Source organism: Hemitrygon akajei, chromosome 11 (genome assembly GCF_048418815.1).
Source record: "Hemitrygon akajei chromosome 11, sHemAka1.3, whole genome shotgun sequence".
NCBI classification, from domain to species: domain Eukaryota; kingdom Metazoa; phylum Chordata; class Chondrichthyes; order Myliobatiformes; family Dasyatidae; genus Hemitrygon; species Hemitrygon akajei.
Genome location: NC_133134.1, coordinates 24202270 through 24216433, shown reverse-complemented (window position 1 = coordinate 24216433; position 14164 = coordinate 24202270). Strand labels below are relative to the sequence as shown.

At 41.6% G+C, this 14164-nt stretch overlaps 1 protein-coding gene across 1 annotated transcript in view; it reads left to right on the top strand.

Moving 5' to 3' along the window:
- Positions 1 to 14164, top strand: part of LOC140735415 (bromodomain-containing protein 8-like) — a 93515-nt gene that overhangs the window by 2395 nt on the left and 76956 nt on the right. The window contains exons 2-3 of the mRNA XM_073060460.1: positions 3975 to 4071; positions 13391 to 13460. Coding sequence (XP_072916561.1) covers positions 3975 to 4071; positions 13391 to 13460 — 167 coding nt within the window. The remainder of the gene's footprint in view (positions 1 to 3974; positions 4072 to 13390; positions 13461 to 14164) is intronic.

Here is a 14164-nt window from a genome sequence, read left to right as displayed (position 1 = left end):
TTGAATTCCACCTCTTATTTAGAGTGAGACCTTCGTCTTTGTTAAAATTCTTGAGGAAAAGAATTTTGGAGAAGAATTTGAGGGAAAGGAGTTGTATTTCAATGGCTCTCTTTACCAGGCGGTCCCAAAAGCCATTGCTGTGGCACAGTTGTTTCTAATACAGGTTGACCTTCACTAATCCGACTACCTGTAATCCGGTTCCTTTGATAATCCGGCACTGATTTCAAATTTTCTGTGCAACTGTAATTTCAAGTTTCCCGGGCCACCGTACCAATCTGCTGTGCATTGTTTTGGTTGCACTAGATTTGTTCATGTGTTGGCACGCTCTTGTAAGCACAGACAGGCGATTACTGTTTATTTTCCTGAATTTATTTGCGTGAGGCACGGCTGCCCAGCACCCACCCATCTCACCCACTAGTGGTGGGGGAGCTGGGATGCGCTGGGCCACCTTCTCACCCGCCTGCTGGCAGTCGCGCAGTGCCCGACCAGCGCTCCGTTCTCTTCTGCCTATGACCTCAGATGAGATGTGGCGACCTGCTGAATTTAAGCATATTACTAAGCGGAGGAAAAGAAACTAATGAGGATTCCCTCAAAAACTGCGAGTAAAGAGGGAAGAGCCCATCGCCGAATCCCTGGTCGCCTGGCAGTCGCATGAAATGTGGCGTATAGAAGACCTCCTTTCTCCGACTTCTGCTTCTGCTCACCCCAAATGTGCTGCCACCATCATCAACAGTTTTTGAAGAAGCTGTTGTGCCAGTTTCAGCACCAGTTCCTGATGCTTCACTCATTTTTCAAGATGAAGATGTTGATGATCCTGACAACCCCACACTTGCAGACATGTAACTTTGCCTGAAGATATAATAAATGTCTCACCTTAGAAGCAGAAGTGCTCAACTGTGCTGTTTAAGTTCATTCCTGTACATTTACCTGTACCTTTTATTTTATCTGTGTCTGTACAGCATATTACTTCACAGGTGGCCCCCGTTTTTCAAACATTCGCTTTACGACAGCTCGCTGTTACGAACGACCTACATTAGTACCTGTTTTCGCTAACCAAAGAGGATTTTTGCTTTTACAGAAAAAAGACACCCGCTTTGTACGTGTGTTTACCCTGAGAAAGACTACCATGACTGTGAAGCCTTATGCGGGCAGTTGTGTGCGCATGCGTGTACAGGTGTCCCCTGTTTTTCGAACGTTTGCTTTATGACAACTCGCTGTTACGAAAGATCTACATTAGTTACCTGTTTTCGCTATCAAAAGGTGTTTTCACTGTTACGAGAAAAGGCAGTGCGTGCGCCGAGCAGCCGAGCTCCTCCCCTGGAACTGCATTCTAGCCGGCATTGCTTAAACACGTGCCTGTGAGCATCTGTGCTTTATGTCGATTTATTTTGTGCATCCGTTAGCAAGATGAGTTCTGAGGTATCGGGAAAGCCTAAAAGAACGCGTAAGGGTGTTACACTTAGCGTAAAACTAGACATAATTAAGCATTTCGATCGTGGTGAACGAAGTAAGGACATAGTGAGTTTGGCTAAGGGTTTGTGGAATTTGACGAAGTTGATGTTGAAGAGGTTTTGGCATCCCATGACCAAGAACTGACAGATGAAGAGCTGATGAAGAGGAAAGGATAACAATTGAAGCCGAACGCAGAAAGTGAAGTTGTCCAGGAACTGAATGGGAAGCAATTGCGTGAGATTTTCGCTGCGATTGACAACGCTGCAATGATTGGAGAAAAGTATGATTTCAATTTTGAAAGAGTACGTAGGTTTAGGGCATATTTGCAGGATGATTTGAGTGCTTACAAAGAAGTGTATGATAGAAAAATGCACGAGGCTGAGCAGTCAAGCATACTGACGTTTTTCAAGCCTTCCACGTCGGCCACAGCAGATGACAAAACTCAACCTTCTACATCGAGGCAGGCAGGCGTAGAAGAAGGTGACCTGCCTTCGATAACAGACGACGATGAGATGACACCTCAGTCTCCTCTACCTCCCACCAGCCCAACCTCCGACGACTCAGCCTAACACAAAATAGGCTCACTGTCTTCCCAATTCCAGTAAGTGAAACTACACTGGACGTACATTATTTCTACTTTATATAGGCTGTGTATTTTTATGTGTTATTTGGCAGCTTCATAGCTTAAAGGTTACTGGAAAGAGTGCTTCTGCTGAGAGTGCTTGCACCGTATGTTTCTGCCAGGAGCGTTTGTGCCAAGTGTTTTTGCCACGAGTGTTTCTGCTAAGAACACTTCACTTGTGTGAGATTTTCACTGTGGTAGACAGTGCTGCAATAATTGCAGAAAAGTATTCCTACATTATATACGCTGTGTATTTATCAGATCATTCCTACTTTTACTATATGTTACTGTTATTTTAGGTTTTATGTGTTATTTGGCATGATTTGGTAGGTTATTTTTTGGGTCCGCGAACTGTCACAGATTTTTCCCGTATAAATAAATGGTAATTGCTTCTTCACTTTACGACATTCTGGCTTAGGAACCATTTCATAGGAACGGTCTACCTTCGGATAGCGGGGAAACCTGTAATAAAATTTCACTTGCTACTCATTTAATATTTCTGTTTCGTTATTATCTAACTTGTACTGATTTACATGATATTTTAAAGGTATGATGAGGTGGTTAGCTATTGCTTAATGTGATCCTTCTGTAATTCAGCATTTTTACTAATCCGGCACTCCTCAGGTCCCAATGGTGCTGGATTATAGAGGGTCGACCTGTACAACGGAATCTGGATGGTAGCCTCGGGCATGGCATCTTTCGGAGATCTACTCACACAGATTTATACCTCAATAATAACAGTCGTTGTTACACCTCCCAACTTAGAGTGATCTTTCTACTTTGATTAACCTTGCAAAAACTATTTTGGACCTGGAGAGTCTCCACGAGAAAATAGAACGATTGCACACGAGGTTCCTACAGAATGGCTACAAGGTGAAGGAAATCAATCGGGCCCTTAAAAGGACCGACTGAAAAACCAAGAAATCTTAACAACGAGGAGGAACCCATTGCTTTGGACCGTCTTCTCTATATTTCCACGGTTTCTGGAAGGATCGCCAGGATCCTGAAGAAATACCGGCTTAAGCCTGAGAAGAGTTTATTTTTCATATATGCTGGGAAGGCACTAAATGCTTTTTGTTGAGCATGGCATACTGCTAAGTTACAATCTTTCCATGCCTATTGTATCAGTATCTGTGAGGGTAAATTAGCTGGCTGAGAGGATCCACGTCCTATTTACAAAGTGATGTGTGGTACCAGGGCCTTGTGAAACCTCATCTGATCCTGGGGTTGGACTGAAACAAATTTGCTATGAAATCATCGACAAAATCCTTGACAGGCCGTGGGGCTCGACTACAATCTATAAATGCTGCATATTTTCCAAGACTTCTGGAAGTCTCTGACTTAACAAACATTGAAAGCATATTAAAGATCAAATAGAATATAGAAAATGTTGCTGGCAGAGATAATCAGCAAATTTGAGACTTCCTAGCATATATGATGAGAAATGAGTATAATTCTATGTGCAAATGATGACACTTCTCAGCATTTTCTTGCCTTTTTGTGAGCCATGTGATAGTTAAAGCGGCCTCTAGATGATAGCAAAAAATTATGTCATTGGTCGGGCTATATTCCTCCAATCTTTGAGAATTTTCAAATAAGCAACAAGGAAAGACACAGTTCAGTGTTAGTATTTTAAATATTTTACCAAGCATGAGTTAAAGATTGCAACATATTATTTTAAGTACATTATTTAAGAACACCGTTTACTTGACATATAATTTTAAAATACAAATTGTGCTTTTCTTTTTTTAGTTTTCTTATTAACTAGTATTTGTATATATATTTTTTAAAATCTCATGGAAACAAAGTAGTTAATTATTGTTAACTTGGAAATAATGATACATATGTTTTATTTTGTTTATTCTGTCAATTGCTAATTTGGGACATTTTCTCCCCAAAGAGCACAAATTGCTGAGTACTGGCCCAACCGAACCATGGTCAATTCGAGAAAAGTTATGCTTGGCATCCTCAGTGATGCGGAGTGGAGATCAGAACTGGTAAGAGATACTAAGTGCAATGATGATACTTCTTAATGTGCAAATTGGCTTAATATTTCAATCTGATACAAAAATTATCTATGAAATACTTGGATCACAGTCTTGTCCTGTCTTGTCACTGAAATAAATGTAAGACCGAATAGTACCTCCTCCAATTCAGGCACGAGCATCTGAATAATTATATTTTCTTTCCAATGGGAGACCACACCATAACAGGTACTGATTACTATTGAGCTGCTCATTGCTCAAAATATTAGAAGAATTCAGCAAGTCAGGCAGCATCTATGGAGGAAGGTAAACACCTGATGTTTCAGGCCAAGAACTTTCATCAGGACTGGAAAGGAAAGGGGAAGAAGCCATAATAAGAAGGTGGGGGAAGGCAAAGGAGTGCAAGCTAGCAGGTGAAGGGAAAGGTGGGTGAGTGGGGGGGGTGATGAAGTAAGTAGCTGGGAGGAGATAGGTGTAAGGGGTATGGGGCTGAAGAGGAAGGAATCTGATAGGAGAGAGCAGTGGACATTGGAAGAAAGCGAAGGATGTGGGAACCAAAGGGAGGTTTCCCCTCCTCCCCCCTGCCAACTTCCTTTCCAGTCCTGATGAATGGTCTTAGCCAGAAACATTGGCTGTCTATTCCCTTCCATAGATACTGCCTGACTTGTTGAGTTCCTCCAGCATTTTCTGTGTGTTGCTCAAGGTTTCCAGCATCTGCAGACTGTCTTTTGTTTATGACCATTGCTCAGTCTGCTCTGTTATTTCCATTGCCCTGGCCCTAAAAGCACAGCAGCAACAGAGAAAGAGCCACAAGAAGATCTGAGTTGCAAGCCTCAAAGATCCCACAAAGTTGGCTCCAACTAAGTTCAGATTCAGATTTATTTATTACATGTACATTGAAACCTACAGTGAAATATATCATTTGCATTAACCAACACACCCAAGCATCAACAACAACCGAGCAAAATAAATTAGCAAATCAAACCTTTTCCCATCCACCTGCCCTCTTACACACACATACAGGTCTCCAACCCCAGGACAAGCCACCTTCAAACCTTGGCTCTGTGCTCTCAAATGTGCAGATATCAGACCGTCAACCTCCAGAACTTGGTCTGGACTTGCAGACTCGATATTTGGTTCGCCAGCTTTGGTCTTCAGCCTCTTCGGCTGCCTGCCTCCAGGCTCACTGAGGTCTCAACTTCGACCTTCGGCTTTGCACTCTGGACTTCATTGATCTCTGGGTATCGACCCAGTATTTCATAAACAGAAGAAATTCTGCAGATTCTGGAAATCTAAAGCAAAATGCTGGAGGAACCCGGCAGGTCAGCCAGCATCCATGGAAATCAACAGGCAGTGGACGTTTCAGGCTGAGATCCTTTGTCAGGACTGTAAAGGAAGTGGGAAGATGCCAGAATAGAAAGGTGGGGGAAGGGTAGGGGGATAGCTAGAAGGTGATTGGTGAAGCTGGGGTTGGGAAAGGTGAAGGGCTGGAGAGGAAGGAATCTGTTAGAAAAAGGGAGTGGACCATAGGAGAAAGGGAGGGAGGAGCAGCACCAGGGGTGTGGTGAGAAGAGGTAAGAGTCCAAAGTGGGGAATAGAAGGAGAGGGAAGGGGGGAAATTTTACTGGAAGGAGAAGTCAGTTTTCATGTCATCAGGTTGGAGGCTACCCAGACTGAATATAAGGTGTTGCTCCTCCACCCTGAGGGTGGCGTTATCATGTGGCACAAGAAGAGGCCATAGAGCAACAAGTCAGAATGGGGATGGGAATTAAAATGTTTGGCCATCGAGAGGTTCCAGTTTTGGCAGATGGATTAGAGGTGCTCGATGAAGCCACCTACCAATTTACGATGGATCTCACCAGTGCAGAGAAAGCCACATTGGGAGCTCCAGATACAATAGACACCCCAACAGATTCACAGGTGCAGTGTTGCCTCATCTGGAAGGCTTAGGACACTGAATGGAGGTGAGAGAGGAAGTGAATGGGCAGGTGTGGCATTTTGGCCACTTGAAGGTATAAGTAGTACTTGCCCCAGTAATTGCTGATCACCGGTTTGAACTTTGGGCCTTGACCGACCTGATATGTGGGATCACTGACCTTCAACTGTGGAGCACTTTGGACCTTGACTTCTGGACTCGCACGAACCTCCGATCCCAGAGACCTAGGGCTGTCACCGGCCTTCGTGACTCCCTCCCATATAGACTTCCAACTCACATAGTACTTCTTGTATAGCCAATCAGACAACATGATGACATTAACCATCAGAAGCTACTGTGTGAACATGGGGTCTGGACTGCCATCTGGAAGCCCATTATTATTAATATCTGTGAAGAGACTCTTGGAGAGATTAGATTTAATGAGAATGTCAAGGAGACTAAAGAATTAATTAGTAGTACACAGGAGTTCTTGAATCAGAAGCTTCAAAGGAAAAGAAATAACTCCATGTCCAAGTTCCAAAAAAAATATGACTTGAAGAATGGATAGTGGTGGAAAGAGTTTAGGAAGACTAGCAACTTGCCATCATATACGTAGATGTTAAGCTCACTGAGGTACGGCATAGGAATGGGCATTTTAGTCTATGATGTCGGTGTTGACTTGTGATGCCATTTTAAATTAACCACTGATCTGCGCATTTTCTGTATCCCTTCATTTCCTGTCTGGTCATGTGCCTAATTACTTTTAAGTGTTGCTGTTGTATCTACTTCAACCACCGCCCTTGACCATTTGTTCAAGGGACCTGCTGCTCCCTGTATATCAAAAAAATCTTGTAAATCTTTATAAACTTTGGCCCTCTCACTTAGACCTATGCCATCTAGTATTTGACCTTTCCAGCCTGAGGGGAAAAAAGCTCAGACTGTCTATATTATGAATGCCTCTCATAATTTTATATATTTCTATCATTGTCCCTCAGCTTCAGTGCTTCAGAGAAAACAATCTAAGTTTGTCCAGTCTCTGCTTACATAAATACTATCTAATCCAAGCAATACTACAGTGAACAACTTCTGCACCCTCTCCAAAGTCTTCACATCCTTCCTGTAATGGGGCAACCAGAATTGCATACAATGCTCCAAATGTGACCAACCAAAGTTTTACACAACTGCAACGTGACTTTTATATTTAGCATTCCGACTGATGAACATCATTTTTTAGCCAGTCTATCCACTTTCCAAGCTGTGATGAACTTGTACCCCAAAATCCCTTTGTACATCAATGCACCTTAAGGGGCTGTGCCATTTAGAGTAATACAGCATGGAAACAGGTCCTTTGGCTCAACTCACCCAAGCCAACCGAGATGCCCACCCTGCTAGTTTGATCCGCCTGCTTTTGGCCCGTATCCCTCTAAACCCCTTCATTCCTGTCTATTTACTGCATATATTCCTGTTATGTTTAACCTCTCAGTGTAAGGATGGATTGATAAATATTTGAAAAGGCCTTAAGCCAACTGGAAAATAACAAAGCCACTGTTGTAGAATGAGTCCATGCTGATCTTTTAAAGTTTGTCAGGGAAGAACTTAAGACACAAATTGTCAGCTTCGTCTCCCACATCAGGGAGGAGAAAATGCTTATAGCACACTTATCATAATACACTGTTATATCTCACCTCTAACAAGCTTCCTGCCATGGTGGAGCTAATCTACAGTACAGATAGGAAGCTATTTAGCCTTTGTCACCTGTTTTCCAGAAGCAAGGCCATCTAAACAGCAAGCTGCAGTATGCAGGCAATGTCGCATATGAATATATTAGAAAATAAACCTTGTGCCATCTGTAAAACCTGCATCAGCTGAAAAAAAGTCCAGTTACAAAATCCTGACAACTTGGACCACTTCTCTTTTCTTGGAGCCATCTTCCTGTTAAGGCTGATGTCCATGATGAAATCTAACATAGCTTTAAGTGAGCTGGTTGTCTCAGGAAAAGATTACCTGTAGATCAGCACCTCATACGTTGACAGAGCTCATGATCCATTGGGGCCCCTGCAATTCCTGCCTCCTTGTATGCTTCTAAAATATGGTTTACAAATAGTAGGAATTAATATTGGAGTCTGTTTTCAGGCCTACTTTCCCTGCAACGAGGTTTTAATTACCCTTTGTAATTAAAGCCAATAAATGGGGCACATCCTTCTCATGCTCAAAATTAAATTTCTGAAATAGATCTCTACATCAAATCTACCACGGTAAGAGATTACAAGGTAGATAGAGGAACTGATTCAAAGACATTCTCAAGATCTTCTTACATAAAATACAATACCTCCACCAGCTCCCTGGCCCATCACTGCTCAAATTAAAGAAGGCACATTTGGAATGACTCCAAGAGCCTTAAGTCCTTTTCTGAAAAACGTGCAGAAATGTGGTTTAAATGATGAAAGGAGGCACAACCTATGACAAACTATCCTCTTGCTGCATCAAATAGCTCTTGGTCTAACTGTGGCAAAATCTATTAACCCTGCATTTGACTCATAAGCTACCTCGCAAATGGTGTAGAGCCAAGTTATCCTTTGCTAAGAAGTAGATCTGTATACAAAGCTTAAATGGAGGCTGCTGTGTACTTACTCAGTAAATAGTTCAGAGGATCAAAGTTCAAAGTAAAATTTATTATCAGAGTACATACATATCACCACATACAACCCTGTGATGCTTTTCTCTGTGGGATATTTAGTAAATCTGTAGAACAGTAACTGTAAACAGGATCTGTAAATTGTAAACATCAGGAATTAACTGGGAAATTAATATACTTTATTTTCTGTTGATTACCCAATTTTGAATCAGCCATGATCAAATGACAGAGAAGACTTGATGGGCTGAATGGCCTAATTCTGCTCATAAGTCTTATGGTGTTAAGAATCTGTCTGAGACTGATGAGGTGAAAAATTGCTTTTGTCTGCCATTTTGTAAGGTTCTTGCATGGAAGATGGTCAACTTCAGTTGGGAACTATCCACTAAGCTGGTAAATTCAAGTTTGAGAAAGAAAAACCAGTTTTTCAGTTGCATTTGTGACAAGCTCATGTTCTAGGACATTTGTAGGTATTATTGTTTGAAGTGTAGTCATCGTTTTAATGTAGGAAACTTTGTAGCTAATTTGTAATGAATAGATAAATTTAGTTTTTGAGAGGTAAGTATTTAGTAGAATTTGTGGAATTCATAACTCCTTTACTCTTCATCTTAACAGTGCCATGATATTTTTACTCAAATTGAGAATAGACAGTGCCATAATTTAATTTCTTAAACAATTTCAATGCACTGAAGTATATAGCAATCCTGGAGCACACCATTTCATTTTCAAATCCTTGTTACGTGCCAGTATTATCGAGATTTGTAAAATCATGAAGGTGATTTTTCCCAGTTTAGGGGAGTCTAAAACTAGAGGGTAGAAGTTTAATGGGTGAGAAGGGAAAGATTTAAAGGTGCCCTGAGTGGCTTGATTTCACACGAAGAGTGCTGAGTATATGGAATGTCAGAAGAATTAGCAGAGGCAGAAGTACAATTTTTAAAAGTTTTTGGACAGCTATATGGACAGGAAGGTTTGTAGGGGTTAAATATCAGTAAACAGGTCTAGCTTTGATTGTGCATTAGTCAGCATGGACAAGTAGAGTTGAAGGACCTGTTTGTGGACTGTATAACTTATGACAACAGTACTAAAGAAAGATGAAGGGTGCTATTAACTTGGTAATAGCTAACATACTTTACAGAGATGTGATGGGAAATGTGCTACTGAGTTACGCACTCTTTGTTTGATCTGTACCATAATCAAGACTAGCAGGATCCTGTTGTTGGTTGTCTGATTGAATCTGGCATTTCTGCTTTGAAAAATAATGGTTAAACATGGTTAGTAATTGAAAATACCAATAAGACCGTAAGACATAGGAACTGAATTAGATCATTCAGACCATCTGCTCCACCATTCCATCATGGGTGATTTATTATCTCTCTCAACCCCATTCTTCTGTCTTCTTGTATTTTTGATACCCTGGCTAACCAAGAATGTATTAATCTCTACTTTAAATATAGAAACATAGAAAGCCTACAGCACAATACAGGCCCTTCGGCCCACAAAGCTATGCTGAACATGTCCCTACTTTAGAACTACCTAGGGTTTACCCATAGCCCTCTATTTTACTGAGCTCCATGTAGCCATCCAGGGGTCTCTTAAAAGACTCTATCGTTTCTGCCTCCATCACTGCCACTGGCAGCCCGTTCCACACACTCACCACTCTCTGCATAAAAAAACTTACCCTGACATCTCCTCTGTACCTACTTTAAGCACCTTAAAACTGTGCCCTCTCGTGCCAGCCATTTCAGCCCTGGGGAGAAGCCTCTGACTATCCACAGGAAAATGCCTCTCATTTTCTTATACTCCTCTATCAGGTCAGCTCTCATCCCCCATCACTCCAAGGAGAAAAGGCCAAGTTCACTCAACCTATTCTCATAAAGCATGCTCCCCAATCCAGGCAACATCCTTGTAAATCTCCTCAAGTCAAGTCAAGTCAACTTTTATTGTCGTTTCGACCATAACTGCTGGTACAGTGCATAGAAAAAATGAGACAACGTTTTTCAGGACCATGGTGTTACATGACACAGTACAAAAAACTAGACTGAACTACGTAATAAAAAAAAACAACACAGAGAAAGCTACACTAGACTACAGACCTACACTGGACTGCATAAAGTGCACAAAAACAGTGCAGGCATTACAATAAATAATAAACAGGACAGTAGGGCAAGGTGTCAGTCCAGGCTTCGGGTATTGAGGAGTCTGATGGCTTAGGGGAAGAAACTGTTACATAGTCTGGTCGTGAGAGCCCGAATGCTTCAGAGCCTTTTCCCAGATGGCAGGAGGGAGAAGAGTTTGTATGAGGGGTACGTGGGGTCCTTCATAATGCTGTTTGCTTTGCAGATGCAGCATGTAGTGTAAATGTCAATGATGGTGGGAAGAGAGACCCCGATGATCTTCTCAGCTGTCCTCACTATCCGCTACAGGGTCTTGCGATCCGAGATGGTGCAATTTCCAAACCAGGCAGTGATGCAGCTGCTCAGGATGCTCTCAATACAAGCCCTGTAGAATGTGATGGGGGGGCGGGGTGGGAGATGGACTTTCCTCAGCCTTCGCAAAAAGTAGAGACGCTGCTGGGCTTTCTTTGCTATGGAGCTGGTGTTGAGGGACCAGGTGAGATTCTCCGTCAGGTGAACACCAAGAAATTTGGTCCTCTTTACGATCTCTACCGAGGAGCCGTCGATGTTCAGCAGGGAGTGGTCGCTTCGTGCCCTCCTGAAGTCAACAACCATCTCTTTTGTTTTGTTCACATTAAGAGACAGGTTGTTGGCTCTGCACCAGTCTGATAGCCACTGCACCTCCTCTCTGTAAGCTGACTCTTCGTTCTTGCTGATGAGACCCACCATGGTTGTGTCATCGGCGAACTTGATGATGCGGTTCGAGCTGTGTGTTGCAGCACAGTTGTGGGTCAGCAGAGTGAACAGCAGTGGACTGAGCACGCAACCCTGGGGAGCCCCGTGCTCAGTGTGATGGTGTTGGAGATGCTGCTCCCAATCCGGACTGACTGAGGTCTCCCAGTCAGGAAGTCTAGGATCCAGTTGCAGAGGGAGGTGTTCAGGCCCAGTAGGCTCAGCTTTCCAATCAGTTTCTGAGTGATGATTGTGTTGAATGCTGAACTGAAGTCTATGAACAGCATCCGAACTCCTCTGCACCCTTTCAGTAGTGAGGTGACCAGAATTGAGCACAGTACTCCAAATGGGGTCTGACCAGGGTCCTATATAGCTGCATCATTACCTCCCGGCTCTTAAACTCAATCCCACGATTGATGAAGGCTAATCCACCGTATGCCTTCTTAACCACATAGTCAACCTTCATAGCAGCTTTGAGTGTCCTATGGACTCGGACCCCAAGATCCCTCTGATCCTCCACACTGCCAAGAGTCTTACTATTAATGCTATATTTTGCCATCATAGTTGACCTACCAAAATGAACCACCTCACACTTATCTGGGTTGAACTCCATCTGCTATACTTAATGATTTGGCCTCCACAGCTGTCTGTGGCAATGAATTCCACTGATTCTCTACCCTCTGGCTAAAGAAATTCCTCCTCATCTCTGTTCTAAATAGATGTCCCTCTATTCTGAGGCTGTGCCCTCTCATCCTAGACTCTCCACATCCTCTCTGTCTTGACCTTTCAGTATTTGATAGGTTTCAATGAGATCCACCCTCATTCTTCTAAACTCTAGCAAGTACAGGCCCAGAGCCATCAAATGCTTCACATACATTAAGCCTTTTATTCCCAGTATCATTGAACTCTCTCCAATGCTAGCACCTCTTCTTGAGATAAGTGGCCCAAAGCTGCTCTCAGTACTCACAATTGCAGTCTGACCACAGCCTTATAAATCCTTAGCATTATATCCTTGTTTTTATATTCTTGTCCTCTTGAAACAAATGAATTGCCTTCCTTACTACCAACTCAACATGCAAGTTCATCTTTTAGGGAATTCTGCATGAGGACTCCCTAGTCACTTTGTACATTTGATTTTTGAATTTTTTCCCTGTTTAGAAAATAGTCTATGCCTTTATTTCTTCTACCAAAGTGCATGACCATGCACTTCCGGACACTGTATTCCATCTGTCACTTTGACTATTATCCTAATTTGTCTAAGTCCTTCTGCAGATTCCCTCCTTCCTCAGCACTGCCTACTCCTGCACTTATCTTTGTATCAACTGCAAACTTGGCTTAAAGCCATAAATTCCATTATCCAAATCATTGACATATAACGTGAAAAGCAGCGGTCCCAATGCCAACCCTAATCGTCTTCTATCAATGGTAATATCTTTCCTGTAATACCATGTGCTCTTATTAAGCAGCTTCACATGTGGTACTTAGTCAGAGGCCTCGGAACACCCAAGTATACAACATTTTACTCAATAAATAAATGAACAAGTATAATGTTTTTGTTATTTTTTCAATTGGGTTCTCTTTATCTAGTTTTAGGACGCGTGAAGATCTGATCATATTTTAGGACTTTTTTATGCAGAAATGGGAAAAAAATGTAAAGGGTTCTCAAACTTTCTCAACATTAGATATATCTGAAAAAACTTCTGGTGTCCTCTTTTATATTATTGGCTAGCTCCATATTTTGTCTCCTCTCCTTATAACTTTTTTAGTTGCTTCTATTTGGTTTTAAAAGCTTCTCAATCCTCTAACTTCCAACTAATTCTTGCTATATTATATGTCCTCTCCTTTGCTTTTATGCTGTCTTTGACTTGTTCTGATTTTTATGATGTGCACAGATTATGATGCAAATTTTACAACAAATTTGTCAATTTGCTTTTTCAGGGTATCAGTTAGCAGAGCAATTAAACCTTTTGCAGAACCTGGACGGCCACCGGATTGGTTTTCACAAAAGGTAATGATTAAAGAATGGAGAAATTTCTTAATAATTTTAATATTTTAAAAAAATATTCCTGTATCGTTCTCAGTCATGTCTATGATTGCTATGCTAGGTTAAACTTCAGCTATAGTATCTCTTGCCTTTTGATTAATTTGCATTTTTCTACTTGATAGTTGATTTTTCTTTCAGACTGACTGGATGAAATAACGAATTGCTTCAGTTTATTAAGTAACTTCTCCAACTGCAGTTCAATTTCCAAGAAGAATTTGATCCCGAAGTTTTTATCACAGTCCAAAGTCTACCTCCATAACAGCAGCTGCTTTGCACTATTTCAGTCTTTTGGCATTGAAGCATTTATCAATGACAATTTTATTTGAGTGAATTTTTACTCAATGTTATTAATGCTAATTACAAACAAGAGAAAATCTGCAGATGCTGGAAATCAAAGTAACACACACAAAGTGCTGGAGGAACTCAGCTGGTCAGGCAGCATCTATGGAAAAAAAACAGTCGAGGTTTTGGTCTGAGACCCTTCATCAGGACTGCTAATATTCAATTTGCTACTATTCATTTTTTCCCTTTCAAATCTTTATTCTTTGACAGTAACTATTCTTTCATGCAAAAAGAGCATTCATGTAAATCTTTTGCCCCCATTTATACAAAAAGATTCTGTACAGTGTCTTGATTTTATCTAATAGTTTCTTTAATTCTTGCTTTCT